The 22,350-nt window shown below is 39.7% G+C and overlaps 2 protein-coding genes across 2 annotated transcripts; both read left to right on the top strand.

Annotated features, from left to right (window-relative positions):
- The first annotated feature begins 1,310 nt into the window (after nucleotides 1–1,310).
- Nucleotides 1,311–3,454, top strand: LOC131977035 (tripartite motif-containing protein 16-like). Its single transcript, XM_059340290.1, has one exon. It carries the CDS (start codon nucleotides 1,417–1,419, stop codon nucleotides 3,094–3,096), a length of 1,680 nt encoding a protein of 559 aa, XP_059196273.1. The 5' UTR covers nucleotides 1,311–1,416; the 3' UTR covers nucleotides 3,097–3,454.
- A 1,670-nt stretch (nucleotides 3,455–5,124) lies between these two features.
- LOC131976819 (tripartite motif-containing protein 16-like) lies at nucleotides 5,125–7,220 on the top strand. The gene has a single exon (XM_059339982.1). It carries the CDS (start codon nucleotides 5,190–5,192, stop codon nucleotides 6,858–6,860), a length of 1,671 nt encoding a protein of 556 aa, XP_059195965.1. The 5' UTR covers nucleotides 5,125–5,189; the 3' UTR covers nucleotides 6,861–7,220.
- Nucleotides 7,221–22,350: the final 15,130 nt, after the last annotated feature.

Raw genomic sequence — 22,350 nt, 5'->3', positions numbered from 1 at the left:
TAATTATGGCTTCCAGTAATTATGAAAACAAGAAAATTGTGATAAAACGATTTTTGTGCTGCTGTTTCATGGTGATACTCTCATTTTGTCCCATCTTTTTTGGCTGTTTTTGCTGAGTTACTGGATGGAATATGTTGAATATAGTTAGCAAGAAGTTAAATGTATATTTAATGTTTTCAGCAGGTTGTGGCAGTGCACTTCAACTTATTTGATTTGATTTATTTTGGTCTAGTTTTATTATTTTTTATAAATTAAATATAGTTTAGTAGTTTTCAGTAGATTGTGGAAGCCCACTATTTGTTTTGATTTAGTTTTTATTTTGCATTCGGATTTTTTTTATTATTAAGCTATATGATTTAAATGTATATATTTATTAATATATATAACCGCGAATCGGTTGGGATGAGAGTCAGCACCTCTGAGTCAAGTCTGAGGCCATGGTTCTCTGCTGGAAAACGGTGGACTGCCCCCTCTGGGTGGAGAGAGGTACTGCCTCAAGAGAAGGAGTTCAAGTATCTCGGGGTCTTGTTCAGCAGTGAGGGTAGAACGGAGCGTGAGATGGACAGGCGGTTTGGTGCGGCGTCAGCAGTGATGCGGGCGTTGTACCGGACCGTCGTGATGAAGAAGGAGCTGAGCCTGAAGGCAAAGCTCTTGATTTACCGCTCCATCTACGTTCAAACCCTCACCTATGGTCATGAGCTTTGGGCAGTGATGGAAAGAGCAAGATCGTGGATACAAGCGGCTGAAATGAGCTTCCTCCGTAGGGTGGCTGGACTCAGCCTTAGAGATAGGGTGAGGAGCTCAGACATCCGGAGGGAGCTCGGAGTAGAGTCACTGTCCCTTCGCGTCGAAAGGAGCCAGTTGAGGTGGTTTGGGCATCTGGTAAGGATGCCTCCTGGGCGCCTACCATTAGAGGTGTTCTGGGCACGTCCAACTGGTAGGAGGCCCCGGGGAAGACCCAGAACACGGTGGAGGGATTATATCTCGATTGGCCTGGGAACGCCTCGGGGTCCCCCAGGAGGAGCTGGACGTTGTGGCTGGGGAGAGGGACGCCTGGAATGCCCTGCTTAACCAGGACGAGAATGGATGGACATTTATTAATGATGAATTAGCTTTATTGTAAACCAGTGTTTAACAGAGAGTATCTTTCTCAAACGGCTCCTCGTCCTGGAATGGATAAAGCTTGATAACCCCTCCCTCTTCTTCTTGCTCTCTAACACTGCAAGCTCCACTCTGTCCACATATTTCCTTGTTCCCTCCCCTTTAGATCTACAGTTTGCAGAAGGGGTGTGACCAACATGTGCTGAAGCCGGGCCACATTCACTGCAGAAACACATGTTGTTAAGATCAGAGCTCCAACTGGTTTCATTTCTGTGAAAGTGAAACCTACGCAGTCATTGCCACTGAGTGTTAAAAATGGCGGAGAAAGGAGTTCAGCTGGATCGGGAGGAACTCTCTTGTTCCATCTGTCTGGATCTACTGAAGGATCCAGTGACTATTCCCTGTGGACACAGCTACTGCATGAACTGTATTAAAGGCTTCTGGGATGAAAAAGGTGAGCAGAAAGCCAGCTGTCCTCAGTGTAGGCAGACTTTCAATCCGAGGCCTGTCCTGGTGAAAAACACCATGTTAGCAGCTTTAGTGGAGAAACTGAAGAAGACTGGACTCCATGCTGCTCCTGCTGATCACTGCTCTGCTGGACCTGAAGATGTGGCCTGTGATTTCTGCACTGGGAGAAAAGTGAAGGCCCTCAAGTCCTGTCTCACCTGTCTGGCCTCTTTCTGTGAGAAACACTTACAGCCTCATTATGATGCAGCTCCGTTAAAGAAACACATGCTGGTGGAGCCGTCCAAGAACTTTGAAGAGAACATCTGCTCTCGTCATAGTGAGGTGATGAAGATGTTCTGCCGTACTGATCAGCAGCTAATCTGTTATCTCTGCTCTGTGGATGAACATAAAGGCCACGACACAGTCTCTGCTGTAGCAGAATGGACCGAGAAGCAGAAAGAGCTGGAGGAGAGTCGACAAAACCTCCAGCAGAGAATCCAGGACAGAGAGAAAGATGTGAAGCTGCTTCAACAGGAGGTGGAGGAGATCAATCGCTCTGCTGATAAAGCAGTGGACGACAGTGAGAAGATCTTCACCGAGCTGATCCGTCTCATGGAGAAGAGAAGCTCTGATGTGAAGCAGCAGGTCAGATCCCAGCAGAAAAGTGAAGTGAGTCGAGTCAAAGAGCTCCAGGAGAAGCTGGAGCAGGAGATCACTGAGCTGAAGAGCAAAGATGCTGAGCTGAAGAAACTCTCACACACAGAGGATCACAACCAGTTTCTACACAACTACCACTCACTGTCAGGACTCAGTGAGTCTACAGACTCGTCCAGCATCAATATCCGCCCTCTGCGCTACTTTGAGGATGTGACAGCGGCTGTGTCAGAAGTCAGGGATAAACTACAGGACGTTCTGAGGGAGAAATGGACAAACATCTCAGTGACTGTGACTGCAGTGGATGTTTTACTGCCACAACCAGATCCCAAGACCCGAGCTGACTTCTTAAAATATTCACGTGAGATCACACTGGATCCGAACACAGCACACACACAGCTGTTATTATCTGAGGGCAACAGAAAAGCTACATTAATGGGGCAACAGCAGGGTTATTCAAGTCACCCAGACAGATTCACTCAAGAGTTTCAGGTCCTGAGTAGAGAGCGTCTGACTGGACGCTTTTACTGGGAGGTGGAGTGGAGCGGTGACGTAGTTTATGTAGCAGTCACAGATCAGAATATCAGCAGAACAGAGAGTGGGAGTAAAAGTACATTTGGATGGAATGACAAGTCTTGGGCATTAAGATGTCACAAAGACTGTTATGAGTTTCTGTACATGCATGTCCGTACCCCTGTCCCAGGTCCGGTGTCCTCCAGAGTAGGAGTGTACCTGGATCATAGTGCAGGTAATCTGTCCTTCTACAGCATCTCTGACACCATGACTCTCCTCCACAGAGTCCAGACCACATTCACTCAGCCTCTCCATGCTGGACTTTTGCTTTGGTCTTCTTCTTCTTATGGAGAGACTGCTGAGTTTTGTAAACTCAAATAAACAGAAGTAATTTCAGGGAAAGTGTGTTAAAGTCTGTATTTTACTCTTCTTTTGTTTTAATGTTTGCTGCTGAGAGCTGATTGTTGCGGTCACCTGTCAATCAAACATTATGGGTGGTACATTGAGATTTCCTCTTTAGTTGTTTTGTAATGATGTAAGTTTCTTTATCGCTATGATCATAATAAGAAGATCACTTGTTGTTATTTTTGCGTAGATGAAATTCAAGTCAAGCAGTGAAGTGAATCTGTGCATGAAATCACTGAATCGACTCATTTACAGTAACAGACTTTTTCTGATGTGATGTGTGAATAAACTGAAAGTTTGGATGTAGAATAAAGTTTTTTTCTTTCTTTCAAGAATGAGCAAAGTATTTTCTTCTTGTTTTCATTCATGAGTATCATACACAGCTGATGGAGAAAATGTGAAACTAATATGAGAGTATAACTAAAGCAGGTTTACTTCTGAAATAAACAAATTACAGTGTTAATATTTAGACCACAGCAGTATTTTCTCTGTCCTGGGCAGAGTTTTCTATCACTTGTTGCTTCTTAAAACCAACATTTATCTGTGTGCACTTAGTGAATGAAGTGGAATTATTACAAAAATATCATATGAAGAAGTTTTGTTGAGTCCTGACACACATCAGACAAAAAATACCATGCAGCTGATTCTTCATATTCAATACCAAGTCAAGTATTTTCATGTTGTTTCACTGAAATTCAAGAAATCAGAGGCATTTTAAACCTGATCATCAAATCTCACATTCATAAATACTATTTACAACCTGAGAGCTGATGTGAACAATATTTTTAAACTAGAAACTGTTCTCTCCATCTTTCCCCTTTGACCTAAATGCAGCATCAGTTTTACAGGGTTTAATTCCTGATATAGTGTAATATAACACAGGCCTGTATTTAAATCTCTCTTTATTTATATTGTTTAAAGCTGCCAAAGGATCAGTGAAGTGTTTACATGTCTTCCTGTCCTAAACATCACACAAAAATAAGAAACTAAATCTAAATAAGAATAATAATAATAATAATAATAAATCATAAATAAGAATTAAACTGAAATTCAATTATAAAAACATTATAAAAATGACTAAGACAAAACATAAATAAGATTGCTTGACATAAACAAGTTAAGCAGCACCTTAAAACAACCCAATAACCACTTACTTGAACAAAATATCTGTAAAGTCACAGTATGACATTGCAAGTATTCTTTCAACTGCAGATTCATCGGAGGTCATGTAATACAGCAGAGGGCTTCAAGTTTTCAGTGTTACTGAATACTTTGAGGAATTGTTTAAATACTTTATTTTGTGATTTTTATTATAAAAATATATTCACATAAATGTATGTTAATGTGAGTACTTTTAAAACGAGCTGAGATCATATATATTTTTCCTCAGTGTGTCCTGGCCAAGACACGCAGCAATAACAATGATTCTGCACTTTACATGATGCTGGGACGAACCTTCAACTGCCACTGGTTCACTTTAAATGAGCAGGTGTAGCTGAGTCAATGTTTACTTTCATTCATAATATTAAAATGTAATTGTAATAAGAAAAACATTTCTCGTATTCACTTATACATACATGCTGCAGCAGTGATTAATGCATCTGTTTTTCATACAAAATATTGGAATTGAAAAAAATAAAAATAAAAGATTAAACTGAATAACAGTACAACTCTGAAGACTGGGGAGCTGTCTCCAGACCCTTTGATTTAAATAAGAGTTTATCTTAGAAAAGATTCATGTTTTTAATGACAAATGAGCTTTAATATAAACCAGTGTTTAACAGAGAGTATCTTTCTCAAACCGCTCCTCGTCCTGGAATGGATGAAGCTTGATAACCCCTCCCTCTTCTTCCTGCTCTCTAACACTACAAGCTCCACTCTGTCCACATATTCCCTTGTTCCCTCCCCTTTAGATCTACAGTTTTCAGAAGGGGTGTAACCAACATGTTGTGAAGTGCAAGACCTGCCGGGCCACATTCACTGCAGAAACACATGTTAAGATCAGAGCTCCAACTGGTTTCATTTCTGTGAAAGTGAAACCTACGCAGTCGTTGCCACTGAGGGTTGAAATGGCGGAGAAAGGAGTTCAGCTGGATCGGGAAGAATTCTCTTGTTCCATCTGTCTGGATCTACTGAAGGATCCAGTGACTATTCCCTGTGGACACAGCTACTGCATGAACTGTATTAAAGGCTTCTGGGATGAAAAAGGTGAGCAGAAAGCCAGCTGTCCTCAGTGTAGGCAGACTTTCAATCCGAGGCCTGTCCTGGTGAAAAACACCATGTTAGCAGCTTTAGTGGAGAAACTGAAGAAGACTGGACTCCATGCTGCTCCTGCTGATCACTGCTCTGCTGGACCTGAAGATGTGGCCTGTGATTTCTGCACTGGGAGAAAAGTGAAGGCCCTCAAGTCCTGTCTCACCTGTCTGGCCTCTTTCTGTGAGAAACACTTACAGCCTCATTATGATGCAGCTCCGTTAAAGAAACACATGCTGGTGGAGCCGTCCAAGACCTTTGAAGAGAACATCTGCTCTCGTCATAGTGAGGTGATGAAGATGTTCTGCCGTACTGATCAGCAGCTAATCTGTTATCTCTGCTCTGTGGATGAACATAAAGGCCACGACACAGTCTCTGCTGTAGCAGAACGGACGGAGAAGCAGAAAGAGCTGGAGGAGAGTCGACAAAACCTCCAGCAGAGAATCCAGGACAGAGAGAAAGATGTGAAGCTGCTTCAACAGGAGGTGGAGGCGATCAATCGCTCTGCTGATAAAGCAGTGGACGACAGTGAGAAGATCTTCACCGAGCTGATCCGTCTCATGGAGAAGAGAAGCTCTGATGTGAAGCAGCAGGTCAGATCCCAGCAGAAAAGTGAAGTGAGTCGAGTCAAAGAGCTCCAGGAGAAGCTGGAGCAGGAGATCACTGAGCTGAAGAGCAAAGATGCTGAGCTGAAGAAACTCTCACACACAGAGGATCACAACCAGTTTCTACACAACTACCACTCACTGTCAGGACTCAGTGAGTCTACAGACTCGTCCAGCATCAATATCCGCCCTCTGCGCTACTTTGAGGATGTGACAGCGGCTGTGTCAGAAGTCAGGGATAAACTACAGGACGTTCTGAGGGAGAAATGGACAAACATCTCAGTGACAGTGACTGCAGTGGATGTTTTACTGCCACAACCAGATCCCAAGACCCGAGCTGACTTCTTAAAATATTCACGTGAGATCACACTGGATCCGAACACAGCACACACACGGCTGTTGTTATCTGAGGGCAACAGAAAAGCTACATTAATGGGACAACAGCAGGGTTATTCAAGTCACCCAGACAGATTCACTGACACGTGTCAGGTCCTGAGTAGAGAGCGTCTGACTGGACGCTTTTACTGGGAGGTGGAGTGGAGCGGTGACATAGTTTATGTAGCAGTCGCAGATCAGAATATCAGCAGAACAAGGCGTGGGAGTAAAAGTACATTTGGATGTAATGACAAGTCTTGGGCATTACGATGTCACAAAAGCTGTTATAAATTTCTGTACAACAATGTCCATACCCCTGTCCCAGGTCCTGTGTCCTCCAGAGTAGGAGTGTACCTGGATCATAGTGCAGGTAATCTGTCCTTCTACATCATCTCTGACACCATGACTCTCCTCCACAGAGTCCAGACCACATTCACTCAGCCTCTCCATGCTGGACTTGTTCTTTGGTCTCAAGGAGACACTGCTGAGTTCTGTAAACTCAAATAAACAGAAGTAATTTCAGGGAAAGTTTGTTAAAGTCTGTGTTTTACTCTTCTTTTGTTTTAATGTTTGCCGCTGAGAGCTGATTGTTGAGGTCACCTGTCAGTCAAACATTATGGGTGGTACATTGAGATTTCCTCTTTAGTTGTTTTGTAATGATGTGAGTTTTTTTTTTTATCCCTATGATCATAATTGATAAGAGGATCACTTGTTGTTATTCTTGCATAGTTGAAATTCAAGTCAAGCAGTGAAGTGAATCTGTACATGAAATCACTGAATCAACTCATTTACACTAACAGACTTTACTGATAGGATGTGTGAATAAACTGAAGGTTAACATGTGGAATAAAGTTTTTTTCTTTCTTTAAAGAATGAGCAAAGTGTTTTCTTCTTGTTTTCATTCCAGAGTATCATACAAAGCTGATGGAGAAAATGTGAAACTAATATGAGAGTATAACTAAAGCAGGTTTACTTCTGAAATAAACAAATTACAGTGTTAATATTTAGACTACAGCAGTATTTTCTCTGTCCTGGGCAGAGTTTTCTATCACTTGTTGCTTCTTACAACCAACATTTATCTGTGTGCACTTAGTGAATGAAGTGGAATTATTACAAAAATATCATATGAAGAAGTTTTGTTGAGTCCTGGCACATATCAGATAATAGATACCATGTAGTTGATTCTTTATATGTAGTACCAAGTCAAGTATTTCCATATCCTTTCACTGAAATTCAAGAAATCAGAGCCATTTTAAGCCTGAGCTTCAAATCTCACATTCCTAAATACTATTTACAACCTGAGAGCTGATGTGAACAATATTTTTAAACAAGAAACTCTTCTCTCCATCTTCCCCCTTTGACCTATATGCAGCATCAGTTTTACAGGGTTTGATTCCTGAAATAGTGTAATATAACACAGGCTTGTATTTAAATCTCTCTTTGCTTATATTGTTTAAAGCTGCTAAAGGATCAGTGAAGTGTTTACATGTCTTCCTGTCCTAAACATCACACATAAATAAGAAACTAAATCAGAATTAAACTGAAATTCAAGTATAAAATCATGATAAAAATGACTAAGACAAAACATAAATAAGATTGCATGATATAAACAAGTTAAGCAGCACCTTAAAACAACCCAATAACCACTTACTTGAACAAAATATCTGTAAAGTCACAGTATGACATTTCAAGTACTCTTTCAACTGCAGATTCATCGGAGGTCATGCACTTGCAGCAGAGGGCTTCAAGTTTTCAGTATTACTGAATACTTTGAGGAATTGTTTATATACTTTATTTTGTGATTTTTTATTATAATAATATATTCACATAAATTGATGTTAATGTGAGTACTTTTAAAACGAGCTGAGATCATATATATTTTTCCTCAGTGTGTCCTGAATTGTAAAAAATAAAAATAAATGATTAAACTGAATTACAGTACAACTCTGAAGAGACCCTCTGATTCAAATAACAGTGTATAATATTCACATTTTTATATAATATTTATTTTCTTATTGTTTCTATTTATCTCTTTTTTTCTTTTTTTTTAAAAAGTTTTTTGTCGTTGTTTTCCAGTTGTATCATATTTAAAGTCCAAGAGAATCCACTGTTTGAAAGTTCAATAAATGCATGATGTTTCCAAAGTCAATTCATTGTGCTAAATAATTGCCATCTTAATTTTGACTTAAATAATTGTGATTATATTTTTATATTTAAAATGATATGCTCTAATCAAGCAGCCCTAGTGGAGACTGCTGTCGAATATGATGGTTGAGAAGTTTCCCAAAGTTGTTTAGTTGGGTCAAGAGGTGAAAACAAACGCCATAGCACATGATTCATATTACTTTTATATTCATTAAACTATTCAGTGACCCTTCAAATGCTCTGTTCAAATGTTTGTGAATTCAGTGCATCATTTATTCAACTTTGACACCCATTTCTATAAATAACATTCACGTTTTGCATAGAAAAATAATAAGTAATAAACATATAATTTCATGTCATATGCCAAAGGAGTTTTCAGCCTCGGAGGGGAATCTTCCTTTTTGTCCTTTTTCATTTCGCCTTCCTCCTCCTGCTGTTCCTCCTCTCTCGCCCTCTTCACCATCACTTCCTCTTCTCTCTCTCTTTTGTACAGTAGTGTCAGTAGCCTCTTAATCCTGTTATCTCCACATATACAGGCTGACACCAAGCCACTCGCCAGAGCTGTAATCAACTACCCTACACACACACACACGCACTTGGTTTTTCTTAAACACTCACACAGCATGAACACACTCCTCTCCCTATCTCTCTCTGTGTCTCTCTCTCTCTCTCTCTCTCTCTCTCTCTCTCTCTCTCTCTCTCTCTCTCACACACACACACACACACACACACACACAGAGCGGGACTGGCCCCATTCTCCGTCTCCTCTGTAATCCCGCTATTTTTGGTCTCTTCCTATTTTGATCGGCCATATGCCGCCATGTTTCATGCACATCTTGGCCTGTCTATCACTCATCATTCGAGAACTACTGCATCCCATAAGATATCTTGTCTCCGCCTGTCACTCTTCCATCTCCTCGCTTAAACTCTCCTCCACGTCCTCGTCTCCTCCACTTCACATCCCTGTATTTCTGCCTGTGGTCGCTGCAACATTCATTTATACTCACATCCCCTTAATCAGAGAGTTGTTAATTTATTTTATTTGGCTTAATGATCAGCCAGGATTATTAAGTCTTTTTGAACTCACTCCCCCGGCTCACAGAAAGAAGCCTTTTTTCCTTGTTCTTTGTCATTTTGTACTTTCTCGAGCTTCCTTTCCCCCTGCCTTTCCTCTGCACGCCTACCACACTTATTTGCAACAGTGCCAATTTTATGGGGTCATCACTTTACTTGTGTGTATTTTTCATTTTCACCTTTTTCTTTTTGTAAAAGTACATTGTGTGCGGCTCTTTTCTTGTGTGTACCTCCGCTCTTTTCCTCCCCTTCTCTCGCTGCGTCTCAGTTCCGTAATTACAGCTCTGGACTCAAGCAGTGATGGTAAATGCTTTTCTATTCCCCTCTCTCCATCACTCCCCCTCAATCTCCATCTTTCTCCTTTTCTCACCAAGCAAATTACATTGGTTACTATAGAGACGTGTTTATTGAATGCTTTTCCGCCGCACTTTCTTACTTCCCCCCCTTAGCCTCTTTGCCTTCCCTCCTTTCTTTTTTCCTCGGCTCCACCTGTCTGTCTCTGTGTTTTTCTTGTATGTGGCACACTCCTGTCTGCTGATGGTCATCTGTGTCTTTTCTCTCATTTTGTTTCTGTCCTTTGTTGTCTGAGGAGCCACTTCAACTTCTTTGGTGACTAATAGTGGCCATTTGTAAGGAAAAAATGAGAATTGAGTATGCCGGATAGATTTTCAATGCAGTAGTCTGGCCTATTGTTGTCGCCATGTACTACATGTTAGCAGATAAAGAATGCAAGGTCTCCTCTACGGCATGTGCTATCCATTACTATTGACTGTGTAAGTGGCCCTCCTTGAATACAACACTCTGAGATGTTAACAATCTGATTGTGTCTCTTCTTTCTCCTCATCTTCACAGACACACTGTCCAATCTGCTTTTCTGTCTTTCTCTATTGGCTTTTCTTGTTTTCTGTTTGTTCACCCATCTCTCAAAGCTGCTGAGTCTGTTCTTCTTGTGTTCCCTCTCCCCCCTTTGATTGAAGTGGGAATCAAACTTCAATAATCCTCTGATGGAAATGTGTCCATAGCATTGAATATAGGTTTGCAAAGTTTTTTTTGCATGCTTGCACAGTTTCTCCCCTGAACTTCTTCTTTGATCAGATAGTCACCTACTTAATGTGAGACTCTTTTGGTAGAGAGGGTCTGCTGTGGCCACACGTGGAAATTTGAAATACTATTTAATTCTGAAAGTAGGTGAATGGGAGAATAGAGAAGTATAGAGAAGGTATTAAGTTGGCTAAATAACTGATGTAACGGTATGCAAATTAACCACCATATGCTACAAATAAGAGTGCAGAAAATCTTTGTACACATATTGTCTTTACTGTGAACTTCTGAACATTCTGCACAAAATTGCACAGCTTCATTAAAAAGTTGCATTTTACATAATTGTTTTAGTATTTTTTTCCAGTATTTTTTTTTTCTTTGTTCAAAGATGTTTATTTGCATTTTCATGCTTCTTCTTTGACCAGACAGTCACCTACTAAATGTGAGACTGACTTCTGTTGGAGAGGGTCTGCTGTGGCCACAAGTGGAAATTTGAGATAATACTTAATTCTGAAAGTAGGTGAATGGAAGTATAGAGAAGGTATAAAGTTGGCTGAATGAGTCATTGATGTCACAGTGATGTTTGTGTGACGATAACCAATTAGCCATCATATGATACTAGTCATACCCAGGCGGTAACCTCCTGGTCTGAGCAGGGAGGCAAACCAGGAAGTGCATTAAGCTGCATTCTACCAAAAAATCCAGCAGGGGATGCTAAGTGTGGTTGCAAAAACATTTTGTTCCATTCATTTCAATACAAAATGAGAAAACTTCTCACTTAATTTATCACCCTAAGATTTTTTTTTTTTACACTATGGTCTGAATCGCTAGTAAAAAATCTTCAAGAAAATGTTATGTTAATAGTTCAAATAATGGCCCCATTTAGAAGAAAATAGAAGATAAAGAATCATATAATTTGGGGCGGGGCTAACTTTGATTGACAGGTCACTAACAAGGCGAGCCGTCATCAAGAGAGAAGCAGAACAATGTGTAACCACGGCACTGTGTCAATAAAGTTATATATAACGTTATACACATATAAAAAAGGAAGTTTACTGGTTTGGTCTCATAACTTTGACCCTTTTACACTGTCTTTTCAATTAATGACAGTTTATGTGAATGTTTTGTTCATTTAAAATGTCTTGTTCAGTGTTTGGTTGTTCATTTTTCTGAAGTAAATAATGTACATTTTGTTTTTGTTTTTTGCTAGCCAAAATGAACATCCCAGTTAATGCTATACAGGTAATGCTAACATGAATTAGCAGTGGCTTCACTCAGTCAAGTTGGCAGTGTAGAGAGGCTGTAGTCAGTGATCAGATCCCTCTCGTTCCTCCACAGTCCAAATATGGTCTGCTCCCCATATCGGAAACAAGATGGTGACATAAGATGGCGACGAGTATAACGCTGAACCCGGCATCCAACAGGCAGTCCACAAACCAATGGGTGACGTCACTGTGACTACGTCCATTATTTATACAGTCTATGGTCATACCAGACCAAATAAGACTACAGAAAAACACTTTGCACATATTTTCTATACTGTGAACTTTTGCATATACTGCAAAAAACTGCACAGCTCTCTAATCATTAAATAGTTGCATTTTACAGAATTGTGTATTTTTTCCTGTATTCTTTTTTCTTTTAAAGATGTTTTTTTTTGCATTTTCATGCTTCTTCTACGATCAGACAGTCACCTACTTAATGTGAGTCTGACTTGTGTTGGATAGGGACCGCTGTGGCCACAAGTGGAAATTTGAGATGAGGCTCAATTCTGAGAAGTAGGTGAACTGTAGCACAAGCAGAGGAAGTATAAAGTTGTCTAAATGACTCAGTGGTGTCAGGTCACAGTGATATTTATGACAGTTTCAACACTTTCTACTCGTCATACCAGAGCAAATAAGAGTGCAGAAAAACACTGATTGTCTTATTGTCACTTATTATTATTGTCTATACTGTGAACTTCTGCACATCCCTTCATCAGTTTTGTTGCACATCCTGCACAAAACTGCACAGCTTTCTCATCATTAAACAGTTACATTTTACACATTTGTTATATTATTTTTTCCAGTAACAAAGAGAGTAAAAGGAGGAGTTTTGGGGGAACTCAGCCTTAGTGGTAAACACTCTACCAGAAGCCACCAGTTCCTCCCTTTTTATCTTTTTATTATCTTTTTTTAAATATATGTATTCTTGACAGTTGCCTTACTTTACTTTGCTTTTACTCTTTTTCTTCGTAATATGTTTATAGTTTTTACCAAACACTAAGGCAAATATCTTTGAAGTGAATTCTCATTCTGTAGTTTACTGAAGTGCAAACAATGTTGAAATACTCCGTAATAAGTTACTCTGGCTTAATATACAGGTGCTGACCATTTAAAGGCCTTTGCAGGTGTTTTGAGTTAAATGCTGATTAGAGTGTGGCACCAGGTGTCTAAAATATTGAATCTTTTCACAATATTATAATTTTCTAAGATACTGAATTTGGGATTTTCATGAGTTGTCAGTTATAATCATCAAGATTAAAATAAATAAACACTTGAAATGTATCAGTCTGTGTGGAATGAATGTATACATTATACAAGTTTCACTTTTTGAATGGAATTACTGAAATAAATCAACTTTTTCATGATATTTTCTGATATTCTAATTATTTTATTTATTTATTTATTTTATTTTTTCATAATTAATCAACAGGTTACAGAGGATATGCACAAAACTCCAACCCCCACAACTCATATTCCCTCACAAAGGGTAAATCAAAATAGCTCTAATAATATGCACAGAAACACAAACTTGCCAAAGTCAAGAAGTTATTACAGAAAGCGAGACACGTTCCAATCCTAAGCGGGGGGCTGGTCCCTTTCACACCACTCAAAAAAACAAAATAATATCCAAACCTATACCCTCAACACACAACAGACATTGTTACACAGCATAAATAAGGAACAGATAAAACAGATGGAAAAAATATTATTATATATATATAGATATTCTAATTATATGACCAGCACCTGTACAGAGGTGCTTCATGTGTTTCTATGGAAACACATGGAGGTGTGCAGCATCATATAGTAAATATGTTACACAACCAAACAAACCTGAAGCTGAAGAAGCTAAATAGAGTTAAGCCATGATTCATTTTAATATTTACACGTGTTTTTCCTACTGTGACATGTCATGTTGACAGTGAAAAGAAATATAAGACATTTCTATATTCCTCTGTGTAAGGTTTTAAACAAAGTAAAAGTTCCATCGCCCTTGTCTTGTGCGTATCAACGCTCTCAGCTCACTTTCCTTCCACCGTGTTCCTCTTTCTTTCCTGTCACCTACTTTCTGTCTCTCCTGTCCTCCCCCCTCCCCTCCCCTCCCCTCCCCTCCCGCAGCATTTGTGGATGATTAGTCGAGTCAGATGGAAGCAAGAAGAGGACACGGGGCCCGCTCTGCATATTCATCTGTCCTTCTGTTCCTTCTATTCACCGAGCCCCTCGCCGCGGTCTCTCTCTGCTCTCTGTCCACTGTCTCTCCATCCCTCTCCGCGTGCCAGCAGTCGTCCTCCCCCCCAGAACACCTCCACAATTTATCCTCTCCTCTCCCTTTCTGTCCCCTACTGTACTGCGTCTCCCTCCGCTCCTCCTCTCCATCCCAGATGGACTGAGTGAACCCTCTGTAGTAAAATTAACTTTGAGATGAACGAGGCTATGGCTGTTTGCGCATGCAGTTTGATATCCTGCCAGAAATGCAGTGAAGGTTATGTCTTGATCTATTTACTGCCAAGACGCTCAACTTTTGTGACTTGCAACTTCTCCAATTACGCTCTGAAAAGAAATAATTCTTCTCGGTGCCAAAAAATTCCATTTTAATGCAGCCAAAAAGGAGCCAGCAGGGCAGTCTGGTGGTTAAAGTGACTGTCCCGTTACAACACATCCAGATTTGAACTCATCAAAGTGCCTTTGAGAGGACACAAATCCCTCACCTGCTCAGTCATGTGGCTCTGAATGAGATAAGGGAATATATGAATATCCATCTTTTCTTAGCAGCTGTTGGCTTTGACAGGAGAGGCCGAAATATAAGCACTCAATTGACATTTTGCTTGAGATACCAATGGTGATAGTGACACCTTTTATGCACAGTCATAATATCTACATTCAAGTGGATCCAGTCTTGTAGGAGAATCAAATATGGTGTCATGCAAACAAAAGTCCATCTAGTATTCGTCTCTTTTATAGTCATTCATTTCTTGCTGTTGCAGCTCTCGTAGCTTTCTTCATTAAGTGCACACATACCAGTGTTTTCCACTTTGTGCCTGTAATCTCCTGACTGTCAGTGTGTGTTTTTGTGGGCAGCGATCTGATGGGGATTTGGCAGACATGCTTATGTGGTAGGAACTAAAAGCAAGTTAATTGTTCCCTGAGGAAACGTTCAAACAGGCCGGACCACTTAGAATTATGGGCTGAACATAAAAATGCAGATTTTTTTTCCTTCTCCCCTCTGTCAATGACTTTTTTCCTCATCAACGATTTTTCCTTTGAGTTATTACTGCGGAATCAGACACTAGCTGTGTGTGTGTGTGTGTGTGTGAGAGAGAGAGAGAGAGAGAGAGAGAGAGAGAGACAGAAAGAGAGACTTGTGTGTGTGTGTTTGTGTGTGTGTGTGTGTGTGTGTGTGTGTGAGTCTGTGTCATAAAAACGCCTCTTTTTCTGCTGTTCTTACATCACAACGTTTGACAGGTTTACAATGAATACCTGCAAACATTTAATTAAATGGGAAGTGCGGGCATGTTTTCCAATAATCCCACTTCATGCTCTGTAATTAACTCTGCATACACTTTAACTTAATTGCTTGTGGAGGAGACATCCTGTAAAAGAACAAACAATATGCTGCTCAGCCTATATAAGACTACATAATTACCCCGATCAGATAGATTTACCTCCGATGCAGACACAGAAAACAAAATTAACAAGAGCGTAAAGTTTCTGTAAACAGGTTTTGTGACTCCCACGTGAGGATACGGTGGCTGCTGGTTTGTGATTTGAATTATTAATTTGCTAGTTATTGTCTTATTGCTGGAGGATATTGTGGACTGTATCTGTCTGCTGTGGCGTTCTTCCCCTCCTCAGAAGATGGGTGAAAGTGATATCTCCTAATGATTGCCCTCTCATTCTCCCCTCGCCCCCTCTCCCTTGCTGTCTTTCAGTAAATGAGGGAAAGTGATATGGTTCTCTAATGACCAGTGTGAATAATCGCCATCTAAATAAAGGCTCTGTTTGGTGCTAGAAATCTCCCCGTCTGTCTCTCGCTATCTTTCTCATCCTCTCTAGCCCATTAGCAGATGAACATACTTCTCCAGCCTTGTCTCTCTCTGTTGATTTCACACCTCTATCTCTACTTTTTCTTATTATCAATGTGTCTCGTGGCCAGAGTGCTGTCTGTCTTTCATCATTGATCTTCATGGTTAAAGTTTTTTTTCTTGTCCCATGCTTTTCCTCTACCTCAAACCAGATGGTCCATCTTTTATGTGCTTGTCAGTTTTCACATCCCCAGTCCATTACAGCTGTTGGGTGTGTGCGCGAGTGTGTATTTTTCTCTCCACAGATCAGAGAGGAGCTCAAATTGACATCCATTTCGGCTGCACGTTTAGCTTTTATATCCTCAGCCGGAGTGAACGGTGAGAGGAACCGGAAGACATGAAAGAGTAGGAGAGTGCCGGGGAGATAAAAGAAAAGCACTAGAAAAACCTTGCTGTCTGTCCGCACGTTTATTTTGTGCTTACTAAAGTTCTTCTTCTCGCACATTCTCTCTCTCTTCGTTCGGGTGAGGAGGAGCTGAGTTATTAAAACGCCAACCTTTCCAACAAGAGGCAATAAATCAAACTAAATATCCAGGGGAGAGAGAGGAGAGAGACGGAAAAGAAGAGAGAGAGGGAGAGAGAGAGAGAACATGGAAATGAAAAATAGGGAATGGATAAGTCTAGGAGGGGGATTTGATGAGCAGAAGGCTTGGGAAAGAGGGAGAGGAGACGCAATGAGAGAGCCGTATTATAAATTGATGTAGGGGATGAGAGGAGAAGAAAGTAGCAAGGAAAATAATGAGAGTCTCATCCGGCCGGTCTGATGTCTGCCCTCCACTCATCCACCTTGATTACAGACAGACAGGATGGCCAATAAGGGTTAATTCACCATCGCTGTAAATCAGTCAGACAGTGAGCGACTCATTTTCGAGTCAGTATTTTGTGGCAAATGTGACTTCAACTGAAAACAAACTGAGTAATGGTGATCAGATGGATGAATGGCTGTCAGACCTTACAGTGTGATGGTGATCATCTGTGAGGAGCTGGATGAGAAGCCTCAGCAGAACCCTCACACCATCTGGACCAGGAAAGTTATAGTAAAATAAAGTAAAATAAAAGTACACTAACCTCTGGACATCTACTCCAAAAACGTGTAAAATGCCAGTGGAAGTCACCAGAATAAAATGTTGGCATTGTACGTTTCTGCAAACTATATATTCTGCAAAGATGAATGCCAACATTTCTGAACCGCGCAAACCTGTTGTTACTCCCCACTCGTCAAGTTTGAGTCGCAGTTGAACATGGTTAATGTTGTGAATCAAACAATAACTACTTGGTTTTGTTTAGGAAAAGATTGTGGTTTGGGTCATAAAATATATGTTTTCATTTCGTTATTTAATTTTCACATGGGACACACTGGAAAATCAGTGTCTTTTTTGGCCAACGATCCACCCATCACCTCTTCCTTCAGCTGGTACTCACTGTACCACATCACCTGACTTTTAGTGTCTAATATTAACGCTGACGGTTTCACAGTGAAGTTGGTTGAAAGCCCGGTGCGTCTCACACAGACCCTAAAAAGTGCAGATAAGATAAGTTTGAAACATATAAGTGGTTTGCAGAAACATACAATACCAACATATCTTCTGGCGACTGGACTGCACAGACAAACCTGGCAACCCAGAGGAAACAGATCCTACTGCTGTGTTCCAAATCATATACTTTTTACTTTTTTAGCACATACTGTAGCTGTCCTTACATACTGTTGCATACAACTGGAACATACTATTTGTCATCACATTATAGGTTGAACTTTGACCCTCTTTCTCACATACTGTATGCAGCCCAGAGGATTGTGGGTCAGAATAGCCTGAAAAGCACACTGCCTTGCAATATGCTTCTGGAGGCAAGACATCCTGGTATTTTTTGCATTTGACATATTATGTATTAGGACATACTATTTTTCCGGCATACTAAATAGTATAGGAGTACACACACCATGTCCCAAATCCATACACTAATGTTACATAGTATGTACTAGATATTAATCTTTGTAGTTCTTTTTACAGTTTTTGCAGTTAGTATAACATGAATTCAAACTTTGTCAGAAAAAGGAAGTTTTCAATCAAACTGTAACTTTGGACTCAAACTGCCAGTTTAACTTTTCCAAAAGAAACCAAAGAGTTTTTACAGAAATACTTTTTTGTTGTTTGTATATATATATCTTTTCCCGATGTTTCTGAAGCTGTCTCACTAATTTCTTTTAAAGTTGTGCAGCTATGATGAGCTCCTTTGTGCATCGACAGCACACTCAAAAATCAGGCATCTTTCAGTGTGCATACTTACTATTTTGATTATATGTAATTTTGTCTTTTTCCCCCCAGAGTGAACACAATCAATACCTGTTTAGAATTAGTTTTTATCATGATTTTGGACATGGCTTTATTGTTTCAGTTTTTCCAACAACAAAACGAAGAGATTGGACACTTCAGCTCGGCCTGAATAAATGAGAGTCTTTACCAAAATAACACTGTCATGTAGAGAGTTTGACACTTTCAAACCAACCCGAAATTCAACATTTAGTTGGGGAAGAACTGACTTTGTTAACAAAATATAGAGCATGTCACAGCCTGAAGGACAACCGGCAGTTTTCATTAAAAAGCTGCCTTCTCCTTTTCACTGTGTCCCTCAATGATTCTCTCCATATCACATTCAGTTAAAGAACCAGTAGGCCTATATCTCCTCTTATCTCATATATTGTTATTTTTATGTATTCCATATATTTCATATATTCGATTTTCTTATTTTTAACCATTGTAAACTAGTATATTAACCCTCAACATATTTAACATGCGAGGACTACTGACTGGAGATTCCAAGATTAAACTACTATAAGAAACAACCATCTAGTTTATTCTCAAAACATTATTAATTGCTGTCATCAAATACATAAAACAGATGATTATAATTTTAGGAAATTGCATTTTCTGTAAGATGGAAATATAAACTTTTTCCCTCATGCAAATTGCAGCTTTTATCCCGAGTTCAATCCACGTTAATACTTAAAAGTTTATTTACCATCCTTTGATTCTGGTTTTCTGGTTGTGAACATTTTGGCGAGATAATCCTGATTATTCACAATACTTTTGGTTGCATTGTAATGTTGTATGATCTCTGGTGCTTTTTACCTTAGTGAAGTAAGTAAGAGTAGGAACAGCAGTTCCCCCCGAGTGTATGATACTAAAGAGAATCCCTCTGGAGTCTGCACGGGAGGATAAAGGTCTAGTTGTATATAGTGTAGTATAATAGAGCTGATTAATAGGTTTAGACTGACAGTTAGTTCTTGGAAGCAGCACTTGTTAAAACCATCTCACATCAATCTCACAAGCTGTTCTGCAGCTTTCCATTGTGTTACAGGATTTTCTTCAGCAGATGGAGAATCAGTTGTTGTCGAAGGTCAAATTTCTATTATATTAATGAATTAATTGTTCTCTGGTTCTAGCATCATTGGTGTATGTATTATGTTGTAATTAACTTGAGTATTTCCAATTTAAGCAACTTTACACTTGTACTCTCCTACATGTCAGAGATTTTAAAAAATTGCACTTTTTACTCCTCAACATTTGCACATTTGACAGCTTTGGTTACTTTTCAGATTACAGTTTTTCATCCCCTTCCTGTCCAGTGAAAACTATTGATTTTTTTTTTTTTTATAAACTGAAGGCTTGGTTCTTTGTGTTTTAAGAAAATCCCCATACTTCTTAAGCTAGCAGTAAATAAACTATTTAAAACCCTCTTGGATCAGCTTGAAAACACATCCTCACAAAACTACAAACTGGACTGTTTCTCTGAGGCATTTCTATCATTTTATAGATAAAATAATGAATCAACACACAGTTGATTGATTTATGTACAACACAAAACAGGATTCTTCATTTTTATGGTCTGAACCACAATAATTACTTGCATTGAAAACATCATACAACATGATCATAGCGATAAAACAGCTTTGAATTAGAGACAGAGGCAGGACAGAGGATATAGGAGACATAGGGCAGAGGAGACATAGGACAGAGGAGACCTAGGAAAGAGGAGACACAGTTTGAGTGTGACATTATGAGGACTTTGAGGTTAAATGTTTAAATGGTTTAGGTCCTCTTAAGTGGCCAGGTTTTTCTTCCTCTTTACCTCATTTGTCTTTAAATGCCTAATTTTAAAAAAGAGACATCAATCATAACTCAGACACATTGAAAAGCACACACACACACACACACACACACACACAAATTTTTTCCAGCCACATGCTGTATATTACGTAGTAGACAGACTTTTGCTGGCACGCGTGTGTGTGTGTGTGTGTGTGTGTGTGTGTGTGTGTGTTTTTAGAGATTCAGGAGACTTCCAGCGTAATAGAGTGATTCAGGCAGCGTGAAAGAGAGATGGAGCAATAAGGAGTAACACTCTTGTTCTCTCTCCTCCATCTCTTCCCCCACTGGACCATGAGATGGGCTGCATTTCACTACATGCATTTTAAAAAGAAAGCAATTATTATTTGCCAAGTCTAGGAGTAATTATGTAATTTTTAACAAGCTTCCTCTGAGGACAGTGCTTTGTTTTTATGGATTCAAGTATTTGACTTTATAATGTATGAAAATGGAATTTAGGTTTTTCCCTGCTGAAAAGGTGATTTGAGTCTAAATCAAGAAGCTGATCAGGACTATGGTAGAGCTGGAAACGTGTCTGAAGACTGTCAGAAGTCGCACATTTGACAGCTTGTCTAATTTAATAACTTACAAGATGTTTTTCTTCTGCCTACAATAATGTGGCTGGTATATGATTATTATGATAATTTAATTCCCTGAGATGGTCTTAAATTAGATTTCACAAATAAGTGACTAATCCAAGGTCTGAGAAACTGACTTAATGTGATATTATTATAAATGTTCATCTTTTAACAGAATGCGTGAGTAGCAAATATTCACTAAGCAACTAAATCGGGAAAAACGTTCATCACTTAGAGCACTTTTTCTCTCTTTCTGTTTGTAGGTTTAGACCTCAGTGTCTGAGGCAAGAGTTGACCCTAAGAAACACACTTGAAAGGGGGTGGCATCATCGCACCGCTGTGAGCGTGGAAAACAACTGTGAGCGCATAAAAACAAGATGATGAATAATGGAAAAGCAAACAGAGAACATTAGCCTGAGACTACAGTTGGGCTATTGTTTGCTATTCCATCAATTTTTGAGATTGTATTTTCTGTATTTCAAAATGCAGAAATCACATATTTTGATTTAGTATTCTTTGCCATCAGAATCTTAATTTACTAACCAGCTTTTTCATTTTACATTTGAGTGTTTATATTTCTGTCCTTCTCTCTTCAGCATGTACATTTCATGCTCGAGGATCTGAAAGAGACGTGGGAGAAGGCCCTGTATTAAATGGTTTTACATTAATGAATGGACTTAGTTCAGCTCTGTACTTAGAGTGCATCCACACACACACTCGCACACACTCTCACACACTCCACCATGTCATACACAGGAGGTAGCTGGCACTATATGCTGCTACTAATTGAATCACGTATTACATTTCCTGCAGGATTAGTTTAGCCTGAGAGACTGGTGAATGCATGGGCTGTAAGACAGTCGGTGTTTGTGCATCTGTGTGTATACTGTGTATTCATTGGGATGGAGAACCTACGTATCAATTATTCATCTTGTGTGCTGCTCAATCAGATACTCAGGAATCCATCTCTCCCTCTTTCTCACCTGCAGGGATTACAGGAGGTGCGGTGATGGGACACACTACGCTGGTTTCACAGTAAATTAGCATGCTGCTGTTGTGCTGGCCGGGAGGTGCCACAGTGGTTACTGATGGAAGGTAGGAGACGCTCATGGTACTGGTTTTACTGGGTGATCCGTTGTATCAGTAGAATCAGAGCTGACTGGAGGAATTTCAACCCCTATGACTGAAAAGAGGGCACATAAATAATAAAAACTAACCTGTGAAGGGCATTACAAACTGCCTGTAAAGAACTGAGAAATAATGCAAGCTTTGTTTAGTTTTAGAAGAGGATCTTGGTAAGTGGTGTCTGCAGATGGAAAATCCTCTTGCAAGTGTCACTCAAATGCATATGCTTTACACTGATCCACATATGCTATAAGCCTTCTGTAAGCTCTGTGAGGCTGTACAGCACAGCAGGGCTCTGAGCTCACAACAAGATGCTCACAACAGAATTCTGACATGCTCACAATGACACTGCTGACACGCTGATGTTTAGCAGGTAAGTTTAACATTAATCATTTAGAACCAAGTGGCTCAAACCTGCATTTTTTTCTTATCGCCAGCAGGGGGTGACTCCAATGGCTGCAAAAAGAAATCGTATTATGAGAAAACTAAGCCATATTTTCACTTGATTTATTATCTCAGTAAATATTTTCCTAAAGAATTTA

Source organism: Centropristis striata, chromosome 8 (genome assembly GCF_030273125.1).
Source record: "Centropristis striata isolate RG_2023a ecotype Rhode Island chromosome 8, C.striata_1.0, whole genome shotgun sequence".
Classification (NCBI taxonomy): domain Eukaryota; kingdom Metazoa; phylum Chordata; class Actinopteri; order Perciformes; family Serranidae; genus Centropristis; species Centropristis striata.
Note: the sequence above shows the minus strand (reverse complement) of the source record. Positions and strands in the feature narration are given on the sequence as shown.

Coding starts and splice junctions, on each gene's coding strand:
- LOC131976819 (XM_059339982.1), top strand. CDS start 5,190: ATGGCGGAGAAAGGAGTTCAGCTGGATCGGGAAGAATTCTCTTGTTCC.
- LOC131977035 (XM_059340290.1), top strand. CDS start 1,417: ATGGCGGAGAAAGGAGTTCAGCTGGATCGGGAGGAACTCTCTTGTTCC.